Source organism: Indicator indicator, chromosome 11 (genome assembly GCF_027791375.1).
Source record: "Indicator indicator isolate 239-I01 chromosome 11, UM_Iind_1.1, whole genome shotgun sequence".
NCBI classification, from domain to species: Eukaryota; Metazoa; Chordata; class Aves; order Piciformes; family Indicatoridae; genus Indicator; species Indicator indicator.
Window position 1 is genome coordinate 29,675,730 of NC_072020.1, and position 23,563 is coordinate 29,699,292.

The 23,563-nt window shown below is 42.2% G+C and overlaps 2 protein-coding genes across 3 annotated transcripts; one reads left to right on the forward strand and one right to left on the reverse strand.

The window, feature by feature from the left end:
- Nucleotides 1–337: 337 nt before the first annotated feature.
- DPH3 (diphthamide biosynthesis 3) lies at nucleotides 338–2,587 on the reverse strand. Of its 2 annotated transcripts, XM_054384926.1 has the most exons (3): nucleotides 2,463–2,587; nucleotides 2,245–2,319; nucleotides 338–1,754 (listed from the first exon to the last, which is right to left on the reverse strand). In XM_054384926.1, the coding sequence occupies exons 1-3, from the start codon at nucleotides 2,568–2,570 to the stop codon at nucleotides 1,689–1,691; spliced, it is 249 nt and encodes an 82-aa protein (XP_054240901.1). In that variant the 5' UTR covers nucleotides 2,571–2,587; the 3' UTR covers nucleotides 338–1,688. The 2 variants fall into 2 exon arrangements, with proteins under 2 accessions (XP_054240901.1, XP_054240902.1); XM_054384927.1 differs by lacking the exon at nucleotides 2,245–2,319.
- Nucleotides 2,588–6,661: 4,074 nt separating this feature from the next.
- On the forward strand, nucleotides 6,662–23,563 carry OXNAD1 (oxidoreductase NAD binding domain containing 1). Its single transcript, XM_054384967.1, has 7 exons — nucleotides 6,662–6,816; nucleotides 7,073–7,136; nucleotides 11,552–11,658; nucleotides 16,596–16,737; nucleotides 19,380–19,622; nucleotides 22,214–22,322; nucleotides 22,982–23,563. The coding sequence occupies exons 1-7, from the start codon at nucleotides 6,686–6,688 to the stop codon at nucleotides 23,134–23,136; spliced, it is 951 nt and encodes a 316-aa protein (XP_054240942.1). The 5' UTR covers nucleotides 6,662–6,685; the 3' UTR covers nucleotides 23,137–23,563.

Genomic DNA, 23,563 nt, shown 5'->3' on the forward strand with positions numbered 1-23,563 from the left:
AGTACCACAACTTCCTTTTTTTGTTTTGAAACACAGCTACTGAAGTAACATGAGTGCCACCTTCTGGTTCAGGCATGAAAACACTTTGGGTTGTGCATATTGGATTCAAAACTGAAGGGTGTAGTTTGCTGTCGTTTTCTTTTCATATAAAAAAAAATATTAGAACGTTCATCTTTAACATTCACAGAATGTTGTAAGAACCAAAACAGTTAAACACAAAAATTCAGTAAGACTTGCTTATCTTTAGTGCCTGGAGCAAAATAACTACCTAAATGCTATATAAATCTATTTCCCCCCCCCAGTTTAATTCACAGAATTAAACATGAATAACCATGATTTTAAATAAATATTTAAATGCAGTGGCTTGCAAATACAAGGAAGTATTCTGGAATCAATGAACTTTGGAGTATATTCTTTCAACTCTTTTCTACCCTAAAATATTCCTTTAAGGCAAGAATGCATCTCCTATCCAGGAAGTGACAGAATCTAACCTGGGAACACTGAGAAATTCAGCAAATGTGCTGCTGCAAATGGCACAAAGAACTGCAGCCCATTTTGTATTTGCTGCAACAGTCAAACTGCAAAGTTCTTGAGAAAAATATATGGAAATTAAAATCTACTTCCAAGTTGGTTAGCACATTACTGGCTTTGCAGGGGGTTGACTCCTTTTGTTTCATTTCACACAACCTCCACAGAAGTGTTATAGCTATTATACCAGAGAGTCATTTGATAACAGCTACCAAAGTTGTTTCAAAGCAACTGCCAATTAAGAAACAAAACTCAGGTGTTGCCTCCACTGCAGCTATAAATACAGCTGCGCTTTCTTTGTGCTTAGAAGTAGTAAAAACCATTTACTAACAACGTTCTAGGTCTTATTGCTTCCCACACGAGCCACATCACATGGGTGATGCCACGCTGTGTCAAAATTGTATTTCTGTATGGCATCATATATATAAATACATAAAGGGTGAGTGCCAAGAGGATGGAGCCAGGCTCTTCTCAGTGATGCCTGATGACAGGACAAGGGGCAATGCGTGGAAGTTGAGGCATAAGAAGTTCCACGGAAGCAGGAGGAAGAATTATTTCACTGTAAGGATGACAGAACACTGGAACAGGCTGCCTAAGGGGGTTGTGGAGTCTCCCTCTCTGGAGGTATTCAAGCCCTGCCTGGATGTGTTCCTGTGTGATCTGGTCTAGGTGATCCTGCTTTGGCAGCAGGGCTGCACTGGATGATCTCTTGAGGTCTCTTCCAGCCCCTAACATTCTGTGATTCTGTGATCAGGTCCTATGGACTTCTGAATTTTGTCTCTCAACATTTCAGCTCTCTATGCCATTTCACACTGGTATATGCCCATACAAAACCTGCTTTACTCCATTGGCTAAAAAGCCACTTCCAGATAAATGCTGCAAGTTCACAGCTCCACAGGCTGACTTACTGTCAGCTAGGATCACATCTTCTAGAATATATATGGCAACTCATATACTCTTAAAAATGTACAATCCTTTTGAACAAAACCCATTCATGTGTTGATGTCCCAGCAAATTCTCATTCACATTACGAAGACAGCCAGTTATTGCACTTTTATCTCACAGCAGCCAGCACTTCCACCAGGAGGACATGTCTCTTTCAGGAACTGCCATCCCCATACATTCTTATTCCAAAGCAGCAAGAGTTCATGATGTATTAGTCAGCACTTAACCAATTCCTTGTTTGCCAAAGGCTCTGCAATGACTTCATCACGCATAAATTGCTCCTAAAGACAAGAGGAGTTTTAGTTGATTTTCATTATGTTCTTATCTCTCAAAAAAATACCAAATAAACATTTTCTTTTCCAGGCTGCGTATAACTGGATTGAATCTGTCTCCCATAAGAAAGCTACAGAATGCCTACTGGATAAGAAAAATTACTGGGCTAGTTGAGAGGTCTGCTAGTATCATAGAGAGGTCCTAACATCGCAGATATAGCTGTGTGTGATAGGGTGTGTATCACCCCACCCTCACACAAGTAGGCATGTTTTACATCCCAAACACAACAGTAAGTGACCAGAAAAACAAGAGACGAGGCAGGAGCCAGAGTCACAACCAAAAGGTCTACTACCTCACACAGCCCAATCCCACGCTTATCAAGGACCTCTAAAAGCTGCCACCACTGCTTCCTCAGAGCGTGATGAACTCGACTCAGCCGACCCACCGCTGCGGGAAGCGGGCCGTAACTACGTCCGACAGCGCTCTCACCGCACCCACCTGGTCGTAAATGACGCGCAGAATCAGGGAGCAGCTGGGACAGGTGGCCACGTCCTCACCGTTCTCTAGGTCCTCCTGCAAAAGCCACGGAAAAAACTGTCATCATTTCTTCGCCTGCCCGACTCATAGACGCGGCCGGCAGAGGCAGCACCGAGGCCTAACGCTGTCACCCCCCCGCTCCGTCTCCCGCCGCCTCGTTCCTGCCTGGCCACCCTTACCCGCGTGATGAGGAAGCGGTCCCCGCAGGGACAAGGGTAGCTGTACGTCTCGGTCTCCTCGTCATACTCGAAGTCCTCGATCTCCACCTCATCGTGGAAGACCGCCATGGCGCCGGCGAGGGAGCCACCGGGGCGGGGAGAGGAAGTGACGCGGGGCGCACGCACCGCTGCCGCGCGCGCGCGCGCTGTGTCGCGGGGCTGGTCTCGTCACGTGATGCGGCGGCGGGTAGGGGCTGCGGCGGCGCCGCGGGGGCGGAGGGGACGGGCGGGAAGCGTGGCCTTGGGGCTGCTGAGGAGAAGAGGAGCGGGAGCCGGAGGGAGTGTGGGATGGGGTTGCGGGAGTCTCCTCGGCTCGTTCCGACACACACGCAGTGTGATTCCCGCACAGTCGGGGGCCTGGCTACCCACTCGTACTGATGCCCTCCGCTCCTCGGCCCTGCCGGTTCCTCGGCCCTGCCGGTTCCTCGTCCTGACAGCCTCCTGCCTGAGGGGCTGCGCGGAGGAGCGATCGCTAGTGGCTGAAGGGATGGCAGGGTATTGCTACGACCTTGGGCTTCACCTTCTCCCAGGTCAAGGCGGGAGGGCGCACAGGGGCAGCAGCCCTCCTGCCTGCTTCACGCTGCCGCGCTTCAGCTAAGCGCAAGCTTCTCTCTGGCATTTACTGTCATAGTAATTGGCTGCTTAGTGTGGTACACGTGAACTAAAAGCAACTGCAGTTGTAGATCTCAAGCAATACTAAACCAGAGCCAGTGGGTCTCAGGGTAAGGAGAATGAGTGAATTGCTTGCTTTCTAATTTTAAGTGAGAAGAGGCAGGAGTCAGACAAAGAAGTAACACCTTTTTGTCAGTGGAGCAAAGGAAGAAAGGAAATATTTGGTGTCGTTGTTTCTGTGAGAGCTTGGGTAAGAAGAGAAGAAAAAAATGAAGGAGACCGTCCCACCAGACAGGAGTTTGGGAGGCTGAAGCATTGCCCTTCTTGGAGGGCAAGGAATTGCCAAAGAGCTAAATGAGCCAAGAAAATCACAGGGCAGATGGAGAAGAGGCTGTTCATGTTTTTTAAAGGCATGACTCAGACTTGTAGAGGAGAGCCAGGATTCATTAAGAGATATTTTAGAATTTATTAGTTATAGACTGGAAGTTTGTATTTCCAGACTTTCAGGATTGGAAAGTGGCTGATGGTAGTGTAAATGGAACAAGTACCTTGAACTGCCTTTCAAGAATTAATGTAGGCTGGAGTCTCAGACTTAAAATAGTCTGTATCAATGGGATCTTTCAACTCAGACTTCAAAGTTGTAGCTCTTAAAATAAGGTTGACATTTATTCTATTTTGACTATTTTTATTCTATTTTGACTATTATATATTGATACTGAACATTTTTGTTTGGTTGAGTTTTACATTTTCGTGTGTAGAACTGAACATACTTGCTTCCTAAAGTGGTACCAGTGAAAATGAAAATGAGGGCAGCTATAAGTGACTGTCAGCCTTTAGCAACAGAATTAAACCAAATATATAAAATAAACAACTGAGTCTTTGTATTGGATTTTGAAGTCGGGCCACTTGTTTTACCAGGAGTGTGTAGCTTGTGTTTGTGTAGTGGCAATTAATTGTGGAGAGCATTGTGTGAGGTGATTTAAAGAAAATACAAAAGAAGAAGAATCTCAGTCCTTGGCTTCTGAAGCAAAGCATCTGATTCGTTGTGGGGATGTGATTTAAGTAGTCACAGCAATTGACATAAACAATTATGCTTACCTAGCAATGTCCATTTTCAGGCATCCATCATGTTTGCTTTGAATTAGTTAATGTGGTGTAGTGCAAAGCTTTAAAACATGAATCAAAAAGAAAGAAGCCTAAAAAGAGATGTAGATGAATGTAACAAAGATAGACTGTCTGAAGACTTAAATCATAAAATGATCTTATGAATTTGAGTCACTCCAGGATTTTTGAGCACTCTGGCCTTAAAAATGGAATGTGCTGAAGTACAGGAAGATGACTTCTTCATTAGATGTGTGCCCTGTATTTTAAGACTGTTAATATTTCTGTCATCAAAAGCTTCTTCACATTTGCATGTAACAAGTGCTAAAGGTTTTTGTTTGTTTGTTTGTTTTTTAAAGGGAGTGCTCTGTATATGCTGTTCATTGTTGGTAAGAGTTTTGTCCATTGGTAAAAGAATTTTAAATGGAAAGTTGTGAGCTGACATAAATGCTAAAATGATAGTAAAAATTATGGACAGTTAAAAGCTGCAGGATGTATTTCTTAAAAGTAGGCATTTTGAATGCTTGTAGTAAGTGTATTCCATTTCTGAATAGCCTAATTTATGAAAGCTCTGCCTCCCATTTGTAGAAGATTACAAGCTGGACAGATTAGTAAGTGACCAGCCAATGCAGCTGTTAGTGAAAGCCCAGGGCGTATGGGCCTGATTAATTAAACAAGATGGATTGTTGCCATTTCAAAGGATTCAAAAAGAAAAGCAAAAACATTTTGAAAATAAATTACATGCTTTAAAAGAATGCAGGAAAAGGGATTTAATGGAAGTAAAAGATAAGAGTGCTCCAAAGAAGCAGTGGATTGCATTGTAGAAATGATGTGATTTGCTAGATGATGATAATATGATAGAGAATTATGCTGGTCCATTTTGGGAGAAACAGACACATTTTCAAGTAATGAGAAATAGTTCTTGGCTCACTGTGAACCTTTTCCTATGTTTGATAAACTGAGGGTGTTTCTGACTTATTTTGAACAGTGCACACATCATTTTATCTTTCCCTGCAATAGCTCTGTTTGTGTATGCAGTTTGGAAGCTTCATACCATGTTTCCACTGTAGTGGATGTGTCTGCTACTTGCTTAACTGTTTAGAGATGTAAATATTATGTAGGATATATGGAGGTATGAGAGGTAATGTTTATAAAATTTTCTAACCAGAACCTTTCTTTACCAATAGAAAGGAAATGCATAGTCAGTGTTTGATCTTTTTTCAAACATAAATACTGTTTGAGCTTTTAGAATCACGGATGTGTTGGCTGGAAGGGACTTCAAAGGGTCGTTTAGTCAAAACTCCTGCTTGGTGCAGGACAGATGCTAGCACTGGATTCAGACAGTTCTAGGTAGCCCTTTGTACATCTTTTAAGTTCGTGAGGTTTCTCTTTTCCAGATCTGCAGTTTCTCGGTGCCCCTTTGAAGTGAAGCTCTGCCATTCAGCATGTGAACCATCCCTCTAATTTAATATCATCCCCAAGTTTGCTGATGTTACCTTCTATCTTATCCAATTTACTGAACTGTATCAGCCACAGTATTAACCCCAGGGTACTCTTACTGTTACTAGCCAGCAACTGAAACAACGTAAAGCCATCAGGTTTTCAAATCTGTCAGCCCAGACAGTTTTCAGCCACTCCCAACAGTCCATCTGACCTCAGCTTCTTAGTGTATGTGTGATGGTAGATGGTGTCAAAAGCCACAGGGCAGTCAAGGTGTTTTGTATCCACTGCTCTCCCCTTAGCTGTGTGACCAGATATTTAATCACAGTAGGTGTTCGTATTTATCAAACATAATTTGCACTTGGTAAATTTGTGTTGAATCTCCCTGATTACTTTCTTAGCTTTTACACAGCTAAGGGGATGAGCTGTGAGCATTTTTTCAGAGGGGTGATGCTGACTGGATATGGACACTGCTTCTTGCCTCTTTTGAAAATGAGTGTGCATTAGTCTTTTTCCAGTCGATTGGAGACTTTCTGTAATAACTGTTTTTCATAGGCAATGGAGCATGTCAGCTGTGTCTCCTAGCAACCTTGAGTGTAACCCATCTGGCCCTGTGGGTTTGAATACATCCAGCTTCTCTAAGCAGTTGGTGGCCTCACTCCTAGTTACTCCTCTTTCTCAGACAGTACTGGTACAAGAAGAGGTCTAGGTGCAGGCTTTGCCTGTGAAGACTGAGTAAGAAAAGTTGTTGAGTACTTCAGCCTTTTCCATATCATCTGTGACATGGTTATCTTCCCCTTCAGCAGATGGATGCATGTTTTCACTTCTTTATGATACTTCCATACTTCCAGAATTCCTTCTTGTTACCCTATATGCTTATTGCTACTTCTGGCTGCAGCTAAGCTTTGGCCTTTCTGATTTAATGGAGATGGGGGGTGACAACAAGCCCAGGCAAACAGTGAGTATTTTATTTAACCAATATTTATATGGATTTTTCAGGAGCTGGTGATTCTGAAGACAGCTCAGCCATCATGGCTCATGCTACTATTTATGTGAGGTTTACTGTTCCTCAATTACTGAGAGGTGCTAGAGGAATTTTTCCCACTCCTTCTGCTCTGGTGGTGTTGAGGCACTCTGCTTTTTGTTACTGCACAGTGAACAGGTAGGTCATCCACACACAAAAGCCTTTGTTGGTGTTTTAAATAGAATGTCATGATAATACTGGTAAAGCTGAAAATTATTACAGACCTACGAATATTTATCTAACTCTCAGTTGTATATTTCTTAGCTAGATTTATGTCCTCAGTAGTCTGGGTTAGACTAGTAAATTGTTATGCTGATAGCAATTCATATCAGGGAGGGACAGCAGCACAGCTGACAAAATGACAATTATCTATCTTTGGTTTTTTTTGTTGCAGCACAATAAAATCAAAAAGGAAAATGGATCATCTAGAGAGGACAGCAAATAATTTTCGCCAGGAGGTCAGTATTCTCTTCTTTGGTATGTAAGTTAGTTATTGTTTTGTTTGTTTGGGTTTTTTTAATGGGAAGAAACTGGATAACTATTTGATTCTTAGGCTTCATTTTGTTTTCTACTGGGTTGTCTTGCTTGTTTTTCTCATTTTTTTTATATTTGATTCTCTTGCAAAATAAGCTTTTTTTTTTTTTTGTCAATGGGTGAAATGTTATGAGTTATAAAAATTGCCAGTGCCATGTGATGCAGTTTACATTGGATAAGAAATCTATTAGGATTCTGGTCCAGTATGGATTACAGAATCATAGAATTGTTAGGGTGGAAGGGGGACCTCAAGGATCAGCCAGTTCCAACCCCCCTGCCATGGGCAGGGACACCTCACACTACATCAGGTTGCTCAGAGCCACATCCAGCCTGGCCTTAAAAGCATCCAAGGATGAGGCTTCTACCACGTCCCTGGGCAACCTGTTCCAGTGTCTCACCACCCTCATGGTGATTATGGTAAGTAATGAAAGCACACTGATACCTGTCATCTCCGCATGGGCTTCTCAGGTTTTTATGGATTTCTACAATTGTGGTTCAAATTCAAGATTTTAAAAAAATGTGGAAAATACTCTTTTATAGCATAGGAGATAAGATGAAAAAGTATTTTGAAGGCAGAGATGGTAGCCAGTTGTAAAAAGGATTGTATCACAGTATCAGAGTATATCAGAGGTTGGAAGGGACCTCCAGAGATCATCAGGTCCAACCACCTGCCAGAGCAGGATCACCCAGGGCAGTCTGCACAGAAATGCATCCAGGTGGGTTTGGAAAGTCTCCAGAGAAGGAGACTCCACAACCTCTCTGGGCAGCCTGTTCCAGTGCTCTGTCACCCTAGCGTAAAAAAGTTTTTCCTCACGTTGAGGTGAAATCTATGTTCAAGCTTGTACCTGCTGTTCCTTGTTATATTGTTGCACACCACTGAAGAGCTTGGCCCCCTCCACTTGACACCCACCCCTCAGATATTGATAGACATTGATCAGATCCCCTCTCAGTCTTCTCCAGACTAAACAGCCCCAGGTTTCTCAGTCTCTTCCTAGGATAGGTGCTGAAGTCATTTGTAGTTTGTTTGCACTTTAACTCGCGAGTACAAGGAGGACACCTCCATCAAAATCCAGACGTGCTTATTCTGGATCTCAGTTCTGTGCAGTCAGCATTCTTTTTCATCATGTTCAGAGGTGAACATACTCTTGTGCTTCACAGAGGTGTTTCCTTTCTGTAGTTAGCAAGTAAGTGTTTTAAATTCTGGGAGAATGAGACTTCAGTTCTCAGAAATGTTTCACTTGTGAAATAATTCTGTTTTTCTTAGACCTTTCAGGAGATGGAGGGCACTTTTTTTGACTGAAAAATCCCACCTTGAATTTCCAGGAACTGGGGAACAGTTGGGTTTTTTTGTGCCTGTTTTCATTCTGTTGTTTATCTGGCTTCTCTCAGTCATGATAGGCTGGGTTTGCATGTGTCACACAGCAGGACAAGCTACACAGATACGAATGTGCATATGCAGGAATAATTAAATCACTTGTCTGCTGGATTCTTATACAGTTGAGAATAAGCTACAGGCCAAGTGAATTCTCCTCAAAAGGCAGCTGGGAGGAGGGGACATGTAGGTAACCCCCAAAGTGAATATTCATCACTTGTGACATAGGGTGTAGCTGGATGAGGTGAACACAACAGATTTTTGCCTTTTAGCAGAGCTGCCAGGGTGTGGGCCAGCTTTGGGAACCATGTGTCTCTGAGCTACCTCACCTCTCACACCTAATGTCAGCTCCTCTGGAGTACAGGTTGGAATGGCTTGTGGACATACAGCTGCTCAGGTGGTTCTGACTCATGCAAGATTTACTCAGGACAGGGAGAAAAGGAGCACAGAGAGGGACAGACAGGTGCACATTCTTGTTTGCTTCTAATGTGGAAACATTGATTGCATGTTTGAGTTTTGCAACCATGTTATTTTTAACCTTGGATATTTCTGGTTGCTTGGGTTGCTTAACTTTTCTGTTAAACATACATGCTGAGTGGTTGGAAAATATGTGAGAAATGGATCCTGGAGAGGTATTGGAAGCTCAGGGGCTGGTACAGGGAGCTAAGGCCTAAGAAAGGGAAGCAAGGTAGGATAGAAAAAACAGCAGGGCTCAGTTCTTGCTACCCCAAATTCTCTGCATATCAAAAGATTATGCCATTTCTTTTTTTTAATACTTGATTTGTTCTTTGTAACTTTATTTCTGACTGCTTTGAAGTAAGTTTTTTTTATAAATGCTCTGCTTGGTTGTAATTTCCATATAATTGGCAATTGTTGGCTTGCCTCAGGCTGTATTGCCTTGTAGCCATTTCAGTCCTCTGTAAAGGTGAAAGACTCAGAGCTCTATGGTGCCTTGTTGTGCATGCCACACAATATTGCCTGTTGACGAGTGGTAATGGGAAAGACCAGGGCAAGGAAAAGTGTCTAATACTTTCTTGAAATACAACAGCAAAGTCTGGAGTCCTGAAAATGATCAGGGGGGGTTGGAGCACCTCTACTGTGAGGATAGGCTGAAGGAGCTGGGGTTGTTCAGCCTGGAGAAGATGAGGCTCTGGGGAGACCTAGTAGCATCCTGAAGGAGTCCTGCAGGAAGGATGGAGAGAGACTGTTTACAAAGGCCTGCAGGGACAGGACGAGGGGCAATGGCTTCAAACTAGAGAAGGGCAGATTTAGATTGGATGTTAGGAAGAAGTTCTTCACTGAGGGTGGTGGATCACTGGAACAGCTTGCCCACAGAAGTGTTTGAGGTCCCTTCCTTGGACATATTCAAGATGAGGCTCCATGAAGCCCTGGGCAGCCTGATCTAGTTGGGGATGTTCCTGCTGACTGCAGGGAGGTTGGACTGCATGTCCTTGGGAGGTCCCTTCTGGCCTGGACCATTCTATGATTCTGTGTCTTCCTTCTCACTGTCACCTTGCTGTGAGTCACTTGGATACTCTTGTGATAGTCCAAAGTACTGGTTGAATGTCTTTCATTACTCTGACTGAAATCTGATTTTTGTAATGGCTTTACACTGATGAAGAATTAAATTTCCAGTGCTCTGTCAGCCAAAGAAATTAGGGAGTGTGCTGAAGAGTAAGGAAAGGAATGAAGAATATCAAAACTTAATGTCCATTTCCTGCACTTAAGGTTTCTCCCTCAGAACAACCATTTAAGTCATGTCAGACATTTCATTTGTTAATTTAGAGTGATTGCATTCCTCATTTAATACTGCCTGCTAAAGTGGAAAAGAAATGTATGCTACTTTAGTTTAAACTGGCAAATGTCCTGCTGCTTAATGGGACAGTGGACATGTTCAGATGTTGTTTTATGAATAAATTAATTTCCTGCCATGTGTTTTAAATTAGACCATAGTTGTTTAATGCTTAATTATTTTTTTTTAAACCAGTTTGATCTTAATGAAATGAGAAGCGGTAGAGTTGTGGTGATGTTATTAGGATTTCCTAGTGTGCTAAATGACATCAGCACTTCTTTTTAACAGAGAAAAATCTGTATATTGGCCTGTGTGGAAAATTCCTAGGGCATTACTTTCTTTGTAGAGGAAGAAGTTTAATATTTATAACTCAAAAATACCTGAACAGGAAGGGTAGGGAGGGTAGGTGATGAAAATCTGTGGGTCATCAATTTAAGTGTGGAGCTCCTCTCCAATGGCCCCTGTTGCAAAATATGCTTTTCATGTAGAAAAGCATTATTTTTCTTCTTTTTAATATCTTTTTACTTCCCCTTCCATCTGGATGCCAAATCAAAACTCTTCTGTTGGCTAGTGATGAATGCTTGTGTGGCAGTTTCCCGGTGTTCATAGATTGCGTCTGTGGTCAAATGGGTATGTGCCTAAAAGAAGTAACACAAAGCTTGTTGGTTTTCTTTCATTAATGCATAATATTTCAATAATGCATGTCATGACTTCAATGAGATATACAAATCCAGAATTCTCCTTGGGACTTTAGTAGCAGCTGATCTTTTTGTGAGCTTGCTTTGTTCAGTCTTCATATCAGAGATCTTTTTACTTTGTTGCTGGAAGATACAGGAGTGTTTGCCTAGGATAGGTGTAAAAAAAAGAATCTGCAAAGTGGTAACTGGCAGTCACTTTATGATTCTGTTCTCTTCAACTGAAATACAACAAATTTGTAAATAATCTGAGAATAACCCTGACAAAAAAGTGACAAATGTGCTGGACTCTAAGTAGGAAACCGTTTCTGTATTCAGTGACTGTTTTTCTTTCACTACCCTAGTGAATAAAATATTGGTGCTTCCAGTAATGAGGTGCTGCAGGTAACAGCCAAGTGGTAGGTCTGTCATTCACAGAGTCTTGAGTACTTTTGCTGCAGATGATCCCTACCTAACCAATGGTTTCTTTTCTTTTGTTAGGTAATTTCACAGGCAAAAGTGTGTGGAATCACCAATGAATCCGAGACAGTCAAAAGACTTCGTCTGGCTATTGCAGATAAAGATTTTACTTTCAAAGCAGGACAGTGGTAAGATCTGACATTGGAGGGGAAAATTACTATCAGAAGTCCACTGTAACAAAAGGTTTTAACAAGACAACTAATACTTAAGCCTTGGAAAGATTATTACTTTCTGACATGCAATATTTTATTATTGGGTGCTCTGTCAAGCAGCTGATGTTTGCCATATTTTACAGGAGACATTATTAAATATGGTTATGTTAATTTTTACAGGGAAAAATTATGTTCTTTAAATGTGCAGTTTGTTGGTATTTTCCTCTGGTTTCTGTGTGTTACACTGTTTCCTCAGGAACACTGTGAGTTACACTGCACTTCATTCTGCAGCTCACTTTATTGTCTTTATTTACTAGTTAGTTTTACAGAGACTCCTGGTTTGCATGTTACTTAGTTTTGGTTTATAATTAAATCAGAATTGCTTCCACTCTGAACATTGAGCCTGTTGAGTGAGATTAACATATAAATACAGATAGGCAAACTTGAAAATAAAAAAACTCGAATTATTAAGCCTTTGAAATAATTAGCTGTTTAAGCAGCCATACAGCTTTTTTTCCCATGGAAATAGTGGATTTTCATGTTTGTCTTCCTTCCTTGTTTAAAATATTCCCACTCAATCACTTTTTCCCCACCCCCCTCTTAGAAATTAATTAAAAACTACAAGTGGCTGCTTTTAACAGGGGACATTTAAATGTTCTTGAAGTTTTTATTGGCCTAGGCCATCTGAAAGTGGTTTTGCTGGAATCAAAGTATAGCTGCTAGGGTATTAACAACATATGTTACTCATGTAGTGTTAATATGCTGGCTTTTAAATTTAGAACCAGAACACAAGATGATGATTGCAATAATTTGTTTGTGGAGCAATTTGCTTCAGTTTTTGCACATGTACAGTGACTCATATTAAATTCTTGCTTGCCAGTACTTGGGAAGTGCATTGACACTCCAAAAATGTTTTAGAAATTATCATGCTGAAAACTGAAAGCTTCAATTATAATTACTCTTTTTCATCTTCTTCTTCCTTGAAAGTATTCTAATGCTATTGTAAGGTACACAACAACTTCTCTATGTTTGTGGCTATGAACCGTGGGTGCATTTCTTGATGAGCAGTACAAAACACCAGGCCACAATTTCCTGAGGAGCAAAGGCTAACTTGTTAGAATTTGCTATAGTAAGACGTTACAGCCCAAGACTCACTAAAGCTGTGTGCATTTTTTAAGTGTTGTCACAGAATCACAGAATGTTAGGGGCTGGAAAGGATCTCAAAAGCTCATCCAGTCCAACCCCCCTGCCAGAGCAGGATCACCTAGAGCAGATCATACAGGAACTCATTCAGGTGGGTTTTGAATATCTCCAGAGAGGGAGACTCCACAACCCCCCTGGGCAGCCTGTGCCAGTGTTCTGGCATCCTCACAGGGAAAAAAATTTTTCCTCATGTTCACATGGAACTTCTATGCCTCAACTTCAACCCACTGCCCCTTGTGCTGTCGTTGGGCATCACCCAGCAGAGCCTGGCTCCCGCTTCTTGGCCCTCACTCTTTACATCTTTATCAACATGAATGAGGTCACCTCTCAGTCTCCTCCTCTCCAAGGTAAAGAGCCCTCAGCTCCCTCAGTCTCTCCTCATAAGGAAGATGTTCCACTCCCATAATCGTTTTTGTGGCTCTGTGCTGGACTCTTTCAAGCAGTTCTCTGTCCATCTTGGACTAAGTGCCCCAGAACTGGACACAACACTCCAGATGCAGCCTCATCAGGACAGAGTAGAGGGGCAGGAGAACCTCTCTCAACCTACTAATCATAGCCCTTCTAATCCACCCCAGGATGCCATTGGCCTTCTTGGCCATAAGAGCACATTGCTGGCTCATGGTCAACCGCCAGGACCCCCAGGTCCTTTTCTCCTTCACTGCTCTTCAACAGGTCAGCCCCCAACCTATACTGATACCTGGGGTTGTTCTTTCCCAGGTGCAAGACTCTACACTTGCCCTCGTTGAATTTCATTGTTTCTCCCTGCCCAACTCTCCATCGTGTCCAAGTCTGGCTGAATGGCAGCACAACCCTTCAGTGTGTCAGCCTCTCCACCTCTCCAGTTGGGTGTCATTACCAAGCTTTTCAGAAACCAAAGTGAATTTGTTTTGCAAGCAGAATGCTGTAAGTCAGGTGTTTGCCTGACTTCAGTTAATAATGAGGAGACTTGTTGCCGTTACCCATTTTGATTTACTAAAACCTTCACTGAGGTATGTGCGTGTCAGAAATACTTTGAAGAAGTGGCTTTGTGGGTTTAGTGTTTCTGATCTCCTCCTCCAGCAGTTGTAATTGTTCTATTCTTAAAGATTTGTTTGAGAGAGCCTCTAAAAGGAGGGAGATAGAAAACCACCAGAGTATCTCTGTTCTACATCGTTATGCACCTCTCCTTGTGGATTTATATTGTTTGTTGGTGGGTCGGAGGGTTTTTTGTGTGTTTTGGTTTGGATTGTTTCCCCTAGAACTGCTCTTTTTGGTTACCCTGACACAGGCAGTATTTCTTCAGGAGACCTCTTATCCTTCCTACACAGAGCTAAGATGAGACAAGCTATCAGAAATACGAGCCAGTCCACTGTCACACAGTATACTGTGCCCTGGAATCTTGCACACTTACGTAAATGGGAGAGAAACACAGAAAGAAACAAATGCCAAATTAGCACTTCAGAAGGGTAAAAACAATGTTTGATTTCAGTACTTAGGAACAAGCTCTTTATTATGAGGATAGTGGAACACTGGAACAGTTTGCCAAGGGAGGTGGTTGAGGCACCTTCCCTGGAGATATTCAAGGTGAGGCTGGAGGAGGCCCTGGGCAGCCTGATCTAGTTGGGGATGTCCCTGCTGAGTGCGGGGAGGTCAGACTGGATGAGCTTTGGAGCTCCCTTCTGGCCTGGCCCATTCTATGATTCTCTTACAGCAATATTCGGGTTTGTGTGTATGTTTCCCCACCTGGCTTGAGTAGTGTTTTGCTTAGCTTGTCAAGCAGAACATTCTGACTTGAATGGAAACTGTTACTTTACATCATACATGTAATTCCGTGCCCCTTTTTTCCCCCACTTTGTATTTTGGGCAGTGTAAGCAGTAAGATGACTTTCCACCAGAGGGTGGTAAAGAGCTTTAGTAGCGTCTTGAGATGTTCTTTGATAACAGTAAGTGCTGCAATACAGGAGTCGTCCTTTCTAATCTCTCAGGTCCTTACTACCAGGAAAGCTGAGCCCTGTGGGCAGTGAGGCTGCAGAAGCTGAGGGCAGCAAAATAAACCTTCCCAACTGTTGACTTTTCATTTGCAGCCTTTATACACCATCAAGTTTATTAGCATCACTAATATTTATATCACTATAGTACTGCATACATCACACTTTGTGCATTCTTCAAGAGAAAGAGAAGATGTTTTTCTTTGATGGGTGAAGCTTTGTGGGCCATAAACTGGGAATTTGTTTTTTCTTTCAAAAGCAGTGAACTATTCAAAGTGCTTCTTTTCCTCTCTCAAGAATTTGCAGTCTCCATGAAGAACACAGCCTTGCTGTTTAAAGAAAGTCTCTGCCCAGTGGAATTCTGTGTTTCTTGTTGCATTCTCCCTTAACTTATACTGAGCCAGCCCAGCTCAGGCTTGAATGGAATAGTGATCTCTATACTTGGCATTGCTGACAGGCATGGTGGAGCTGCACTATTAAACATTAGTATTAATTTTAGTCTTCTTTTGAAATACAAGGATTTTGTTATGTGGTGTAGAAAGCTGAAGTATTTAAAGATCTATGCAATGCAGAGGAGTTTTAAGTGTTGAATCATAAACTGACTTCTAACTTTCTGATATTATTTGGAATATCAAAGACTTTTGACAATTAATTATAGCTCATCCGTAGCAGTGACTTGCCTTCCAAGCTCTAATTACTGGAGTTGCAAAAGCTTAGCCATATGTTACCTTCTAATTTGTAGAAACTCACGAGTGGTTTACTTTAACTTTTAAAAGACCCTGTAGTGGTTTCTTCCACTTTCAATTTACTGCCGGCTGGGTGGAGCTCGGTGCCACCAGAGGGCGCTGCGGCTCAACAACTGGAGCGATTCTGCTGCTGCTGCTGCTGCTGGGAACGCATTCTCCACCTGAGAAATTCTTTACACAGTGTGGTTTTACTTCAGATGTTTCCTCATCCCGAGAAAAGAAAGTGTTTCATCTAAAGACATTTCCCTAAAATTACCTTTCAGAACTTCTTGTGTCTGAAAATTGAAGAGCCCATCAAAAGAACCAAAAAGAGTAGGATCAAAGCCACTCGGTCAAACCATGCTGTTTTTGTTTTAATGCACACATAATGCTGGAGTTCTGGTCTGGTGTGGGATGTGGCATCCAATGCAGAATGGTTTGAAAACGTGCTGGTTTAACAAAGGTGATGACACGTTCCTAGATGACAGTAATTCTAAGGAAATTAGAACTGAGAGGTGACCTCATTTGTGTTTATAAAGATGTGCAGGGTGAGTGCCAAGAGAATGGAGTCAGGCTCTGCTTGGTGATGCCCAATTACAGCACAAGAGGCAATGGGTGGAAGTTGAAGCACAGGAAGTTCCATGTTAACATGAGGAAAAATGTTTTCCCTGCGAGGGTGTCAGAAGTCTGGAACAGGCTGCCCAGGGCGTTGTGGAGTCTCCCTCTGTGGAGATATTCAAAACCTACCTGGATGTGTTCCTGTGTGTCCTGCTCTAGGTGATCCTGCTCTGTCAGAGGGGTTGGACTTGGATGATCTTTGGAGGTCCCTTCCAGCCCCTAACATTCTTGATTCAGTGAAATTGGATTACTTGAAATCCTTTTATTGAAAAACTTCTGTTATGGCAATGACGATGTCTTTGTAAAGGAAGGGTAATTAAAACAAGTCAGCCATTTTGTTTTGGTCCATGTTTGGGGTTGTTGGGTTTTTTTAAAGCTTTCATTTCTGGTCTGCTTTTAGGGTCGATTTCTTTATTCCTGGACTATCTGTAGTTGGGGGATTCTCAATATGTTCAAGCCCTGGCCTGCTGGAACGAGAAGGAGTATTAGAGCTGGCAGTGAAACACACTGATCATCCTCCTGCTCACTGGATTCACACAAAGGTAAATGGAATTAACTGTGAGATTTGGCGGGTTTGGGTTTGGTGTTGGGTTTTTTTTTGTTTTGTTTTGTTTGGGTTTTTTTGTTGTTTTTTTTGTTTTTTTTTTTAGTTTTTGGGGATGCAGAGGGGATGGCATGTGTAATTTCAGAGCACTTATTGCTAGTGACTGAAAAACTGTTCAGCCATTTTTAATGCAATGTTCATCTTAGAACCTTTGTGTGACTAAGGGACTGAAACTGAATGTTCATACGGTTATAGTCATCTTCTGACTCCATTTGTGCTTGGTGGATTTGTAGTGATACTGTAGTTAGTGCAGACAAGGATCTTCACTCCTTTGGAACTAATGAACCGAAAAAAGCTGAAAATTCTGTGTTCTAACCTGTGTGCCTAAGAAGAGGCTGTGTCAGATCTGGTAACTTGCCATCAGTGTTGGCCATTTCTACAAATACAAACTGGGAATCGTGGTCAGGTGAATTCAGATTATTAATGGGGAGCAAAGGGAGATGTTTAGATCGTTTTTTCTGAAATGGTAAAACAACAGAATACTTCAGAATTTCTATAGTATGCTTTTAAGTATGCAATTTTTATACCATTGGCATAACTCAAGGCTTGATTCATGCAGTATTAAAAGTAAAGTCTGTCTGGCCTCTTGCAGTATTTTGTTCATTTGTTTACCCCATTTAATTATAGTCAGAAGAGTCCTATTGCTGCTGATGATCATATTTCACAGATGATCTGTCCTGTCAGCTTTTGCTCTTTTCACAGCTTTCTGTGGCCTGTCGTATTTACTGTTCTTTGCCTGTTTTGTAAATGCAGCTGCAGTGTAAGTTGACAAGGTTATCCTAGGTTTACAAGTGCTGCAGTTTTGTTCAGAGGCCAGGAGAGTTACAGTCAAGATTGATGCAGAGTTCACAGAATCTCAGAAGGGTAGGGGCTGGAAGGGACCTCCAAAGATCACCCAGTCCAACCCCCTTGCCAGAGCAGGATCACCTAGACCAGATCACACAGGAACACATCCAGGCAGGTCTTGAGTGTCTCCAGAGAGGGATACTCCACAACCCCCCTGGGCAGCCTGTTCCAGTGTTCTGTTGCCTTTGCGGTGAAAAAATTCTTCCTCCTGTTTCCATGGAACTTCCTATACCTCAGCTTCCACCACTGCCCCTTGTGCTGTCATTGGGCATCACCGAGCAGAGCCTGGCTCCAGCCTCTGGGCACTCACCCTGCACATCTTTACAAATATGAATGAGGTCACCTCTCAGGCTCCTCTTCTCCAAGTTAAAGAGCCCTCAGCTCCCTCAGTCTGTCCTCATAAGATTTCCTAGAATTGAGAATATGCAGAGTGCTGTTAACCAAGTAGTTAACCATATCAAGTTGTCTCTACTGGAACATAAACAAACCAACCCTGTTGAGATGTTGTGTGGAACTCGTGGTGCGTGTGCCTGCAGTCCGAAGAGGGTTGGCAGGTTTTTGGTATTGCTCTTTCAAGAATGTGAAGGCCTAACTTCCTAATTCCCAGTCTCTGAAGACTCTTTGAGGATTTTTGATGTTGTAAATCAGTTTGCTGTTGCTGAATGTTCTGGCTGAATTTATAGGAGGGCCTTATTTAGTGGATAAGCTAGCTCAAACCTGATGCTGTGGAGACATCTCCCAGGTATGTGTGGCCTCCTCTGGCTAAACAAAAGTGCGTGCTTCTGCTTAGATTAAAGTGGCAACCTAGAATTTGAAAAGGCTTATATATGGTGAAAAAGCTCTGGTACTTACTTGTTTAAAAGTTGTAAAGGAAGTTGATATCTCAGGGTAAAAGTTGCTACTGGAATAGTTAGTACTCATTTACAGGATCACAGGATGTGTTAGGGGTTGGAAGGGATCTCTGGAGATCGAGTCCAACCCCCCTGCCAGAGCAGGACCATAGAATCTAGCACAGATCACACAGGAAGGCATCTAGATGGGTCTTGAAAGAGAAGGAGACTCCACAACCTCTCTGGGGAGCCTCCTCCAGTTCTCTGTGACCCTCACAGTAAAGAAGTTCCTCCTCGTGTTGAGGTGGAGCCTCCTGTGTTGTAGTTTCTATCCATTGTCCCTTGTCCTATCACAAGGTGCAAGTGAGCAGAACCTGTCCCCTCCCTCTTGACCCTCAGATATTTAGACACATCTATTGAATCCCCTCTCAGTCTTCTCTTCTCCAGACTGGACTTGTTTGGAGGTATTTCTTTTTTAATGTTACTGTATATTAAATCATTCTGACTTCCTTTTGTGGCCTTACAGCAAGGCCTGGACTGGGTTTGGGTAAGAGTGTGAGCTGAGGTTAACCTGGGGTTTGCACAACCACATATGGCTCTTGAAAAACCTGCATGAATTGTTCCTCTTTCAACTGTTACGGAGCTGGGAAGGGGGAGTCACCACCCTGCCTTATCAGAAGACTGAAACTTGTGAGAGCAGAACTAGATCCCTAGAGACACTGAAACAGATTACTTCAGCTAGTTTGAAACTGCATTTCTGTTCAAGTACTTAACTTTTCCCTCACTGGTCAATAGAAATAAAGAAATCACAGCCCAGCGAGTCTTATGACTTGTGGTGCAAGAAGATGAATATTTCAACTTTTGCTTTTAGTTTTGAAATTAAGTATCTTCTTTTTCATCCTAGTGTGCTCTTGACTCAGAAGTGGCTCTTCGAGTGGGAGGTGATTTCTTCTTTGATCCTCAGCCTGGTGACTCCCCTGTAAAACTAGTGCTGATAGCAGGGGGTGTTGGAATTAACCCATTGTTTTCTATACTGCTGCATATAGCAGATCTTCATGGATACCAAGAAGGTAAAGGAAATGGATACAAAATGGGAACAGTGAAGCTGTACTACAGTGCAAAAAAGACAAGTGAACTCTTATTTAAGGTAAATAATTCCTTTACAAAATAGGTCTCATATATCCAGCTGTTAGTGCATATAGATCATTCTGTTGCTAAATCCCAGGGAGGCCCTCAGTGTAAGACACTGTACAGAGACAGAAGTCACTCCCTGCCTCAAATCCCACGAGTGTTTTGTTAATTTCCTATGCCAGTGTACAGACTAAGGTAGTTAACTGGACTTCACTGCTAAGTCAGACAGCCCTAAATGTGTACATCCTACTGTTCTCTCATAAAAGCATCAGAGCAGACTAAAGACTGTCCATAGTATAATGCATGTGTGTATAGTATTGCATAATGCTGTCTGCTAGAACACTGTAACCACACAGTCTCATTATAGATTGTAGTGAATTTAAAGACTTGCAGAAGCAATTCTGTCCAAAGGAGATACTTCCTAAAAAATAGGGGAGCTTTAGTCATAAAGCATTAGTTGGTATTTGGCACTAGTGTAAGAATGAAGGGTTTACAACCACTTGTAAAATTGTTTGTATAGGAAGGACTTCATCAACATTTACATAACAGTTAAAGGTCAGTTGTCACACTCAGCCCTTAAGGGCCACTGATAGCATTTTAGGGTCAAATTAGCACAGCTTCTGTAAAGAAGTATCCCTAATGATTTAGGTTTCTTTGAGGTATTGAAAGCTTTTGCTTGGAAGATAGAGGTCAAAAGCTTTTGCTTGTAAGATAAAGATTAAAAGCTATCCACACACTCGCTAGTGTTTTCTTCTGTACTTGTACCATGTTTTTAGATATGAAGATGTTTGCTTTCTTTGAAAAGCCATTTATGTGTGGCTAGAAGCAGAATAATAAACTGGAACCTATCTGCTCTTCCATTTAGCCAGCTACTGGTCTGTCAGTCTGTTCCAATCATAGAGGTTTTTTTTCAGTGCGGGAGATAGCATTTCTTGAGTTTCACTGCAGCAGGGAAATATCTAAGAAAGAGTTTCTTTCATTCCAGCAGTGAAAATCCCAAATAGTGCAGAATCTTGACAGTAACTAAGTCTTAGTTTCAGAAGTAACTACAGCATTTGAACTGAAGCTGCTGGGGGTTCGGTGTTAACTATCAGAGTTGCGATTGAGACTCGGAAAGTAGAGTTTGTACTCTGGGAAAAATAGCATTAGCTTAGAATCATAGAATGGGTTTGGGTTGGAAGGGACCTCCAGAGGTCACCTAGTCCACCCCCCATGCAGTGAGCAGGAACATCCTCCATTAGATTACACCGTAGTTGTTTTTACTTGGAGAACACAGAGTAAAGAGTGTAGAAATCTTACTAGATAAAGCAGATGAGACTCAAAAAGTTCCTAACAAATGTTAAATACAATACTGCAGGGTTGGGGTTTTTAAATGGAAAACCCACATGCAGGAGGAGGAAATAATGAAAATTTATATGGGAAAGAAATCAGGAAAGGACTTAACTTGTTCTTATGTCCAAATCTAATAAATTGGTGTAAAAAAAAAAAAGACCACTAAACATGGCTGCAGTGTGTTCACATTCCAGGCATGGAAATCCTGTAGATGCCCTTTGGAGGTCCCTTCCAACCCAAACCCATTCTATGATTCTAAGCTAATGCTATTTTTCCCAGAGTACAAACTCTACTTGCCAGTTCTCTGAATCACAACTCTGATAGTTAACACCAAACCTCCAGCAGCTTCAGTTCAAATCATAGTGTGTGCAGGTCACAAAATCACAGAATGTTAGGGACTGGAAGGGACCTTGAAAGATCACCAGTCCAACCCCCCTGCCAGAGCAGGAGCACCTAGACCAGATCACACGGGTGGGTTTGGAGAATCTCCAGAGAAGGAGACCCCCTGGGCAGCCTCTTCCAGGGTTCTGTCACCCTCACAGGGAAAAAATTCTTCCTCATGTTTCCATGGAACTTCCTATGCCTCAGCTTGCACCCATTGCCCCTTGTCCTGTCATTGGGCATCACCCAGCAGAGCCTGGCTCCAGCCTCTTGGCACTCACCCTGCACATCTTTATAAACATGAATGAGGTCACTCTCAGGCTCCTCCTCTCCAAGCTAAAGAGCCCTCAGCTCCCTCAGGCTCTCCTCATAAGGAAGATGTTCCACTCCCTTAATCATTTTTGTGGCTCTGTGCTGGACTCTTTCAAGCAGTTCCCTGTCCATCTTGGACTAAGTGCCCCAGAACTGGACACAATACTGCAGCTGCAGCCTCATCAGGACAGAGTAGAGGGGCAGGAGAACCTCTCTCGACTTATTAAACACAGCCCTTCTAATCCACCCCAGAATGGCATTGGCCTCCTTGCCACAAGAGCACATTGCTGGTTCATGGTTGACCTTCCCTCCTTTTCCCCCTTCACTGCTCTCCAACAAATAAGACCCCAACCTATACTGATGCCTGGGGTTGTTCTTTGCCAGCTGCAAGACTCTACAATTGCCCTTGTTGGATTTCATTAAGTTTCTCACAGGGTCAGCCCTGTGAAATCTGCCCATCAATTTCTCAGTGCTGAAATGAGAGTCTCAGTACCCAGCAGTGACCAGTGGGGCTGTATGCATACATCTGCTGTGATGTGATGTGATGGGCTGTGGTGTAAGCAAGTCTGTTTGGCATTGCAGAAGAACATTCTTGGGTTGATGAATGCCTTCCCTGGGAAGATCACTTGTCGTTTCCACATCACCCAGCAGAGTTCACAGATCTGTAAAGAGCTTCAGCCACATGTTACAGGTAAACATGGCAGTGTGTACACAAGGTGATGTTTGAGCTCTGAGTTTGATTACAGCTTAGAGGATGAAGTTACAAGCATTACAGATTCAAAATGAGATGGGAATTAAAACCTACATAATTTGACTGTATGTATTATGCTTTGGGGGAAAATATTCCCTTCACAGTTTTTGTTTTGTTTTTTTAATTTCTAATAACAGAGGAGGTTTAAATCTAAAAATTCATTGTGGTGTTTCCCACTCCAAACTTTATTGTAGCAACTGTTAAGCAAAATATTTACTTTGCTGAAGGTGGAACTGATGAAGGATAAGCTGACTTCTTGTAAGAGATACTTCCACCATGGTTGATCTCTGCTGTATTGGTGTTAGAGATACTTACCTATTTTTTTTTTTCATCTGAATTGTGGGGTTTTTAGTTACATGTAAGCCATGTTCATCTTCAGTGACCAATATCCTATGTATTCCAGCTGGCAGTACTGATCTAAATCCCCAAAGAACAATCGGGTTTGGAGGCTTCAAATCTTGGATACTAATTATCCTTAAACAGGCCTGGCATTTGTAAAGAAATGAGGATTTGAAATAACTCTAACCAGTCATACTTCTGAAGTTACTTCTTGATTAATATTTCTGTTCTATTCCCTATTTTTTTTTTTTATTTGTCAGAGGGAAGAATATCTGAAAAGGATCTAGAAAAACATGTGTCTAAGGATACTTTATGGTACATCTGCGGTCCACCTCCAATGATAGAGTCTATATCCAAACTGCTCTCCAGCATTGGTGTTCCTAGAGACTGTGTTTTCTTTGAGAAGTGGTGGTAGTGGCACCTGCTGAACAGAAGAGACAGGTTTTGTTTCCAGTGCATTATTTTGATAAGCTAAAGTGTACAGAAATGGACTATGAATTATTTGAAGATATTTAGATGAGGACACCTTCAGTCACGATGGTGTTCCTTTAATTTAACTGTAATGCACCCTTAATACAGTGCTGCTGCTTTTGGTGTGGGGGGAAGTGATTTTATATTAAAGAGATTAACTGCTCTGATTTTTTGATGGTTTGCTTGTTTCACTTTATACCCTTGCTTTGTTACTCAACTTTTAAAAGACTTTCAGTGCCTGATTCAGCAGTTATAGAGAACTAGTGGTGCAGCAATGCCAGGCCAGTTTATAATTGATAATAATCCAGGCCACAACTTCTGAATCTGCTCTAAATTAGTGTGTGCTGATGAGTCCACAGACTGCCTTCCCC

Coding starts and splice junctions, on each gene's coding strand:
- DPH3 (XM_054384926.1), bottom strand. CDS start 2,570: ATGGCGGTCTTCCACGATGAGGTGGAGATCGAGGACTTCGAGTATGAC. Junction 2,320..2,462: donor ACCGCTTCCTCATCACGCGG/GTAAGGGTGGCC, acceptor TGGCTTTTGCAG/GAGGACCTAGAGAACGGTGA. Junction 1,755..2,244: donor TGCGCGTCATTTACGACCAG/GTGGGTGCGGTG, acceptor TCTTGTCTTTAG/GAGCAATTTATGCGTGATGA.
- OXNAD1 (XM_054384967.1), top strand. CDS start 6,686: ATGGCTCATGCTACTATTTATGTGAGGTTTACTGTTCCTCAATTACTG. Junction 6,817..7,072: donor TGTTACTGCACAGTGAACAG/GTAGGTCATCCA, acceptor TTTTTGTTGCAG/CACAATAAAATCAAAAAGGA. Junction 19,623..22,213: donor CAAGTGAACTCTTATTTAAG/GTAAATAATTCC, acceptor TTGGCATTGCAG/AAGAACATTCTTGGGTTGAT.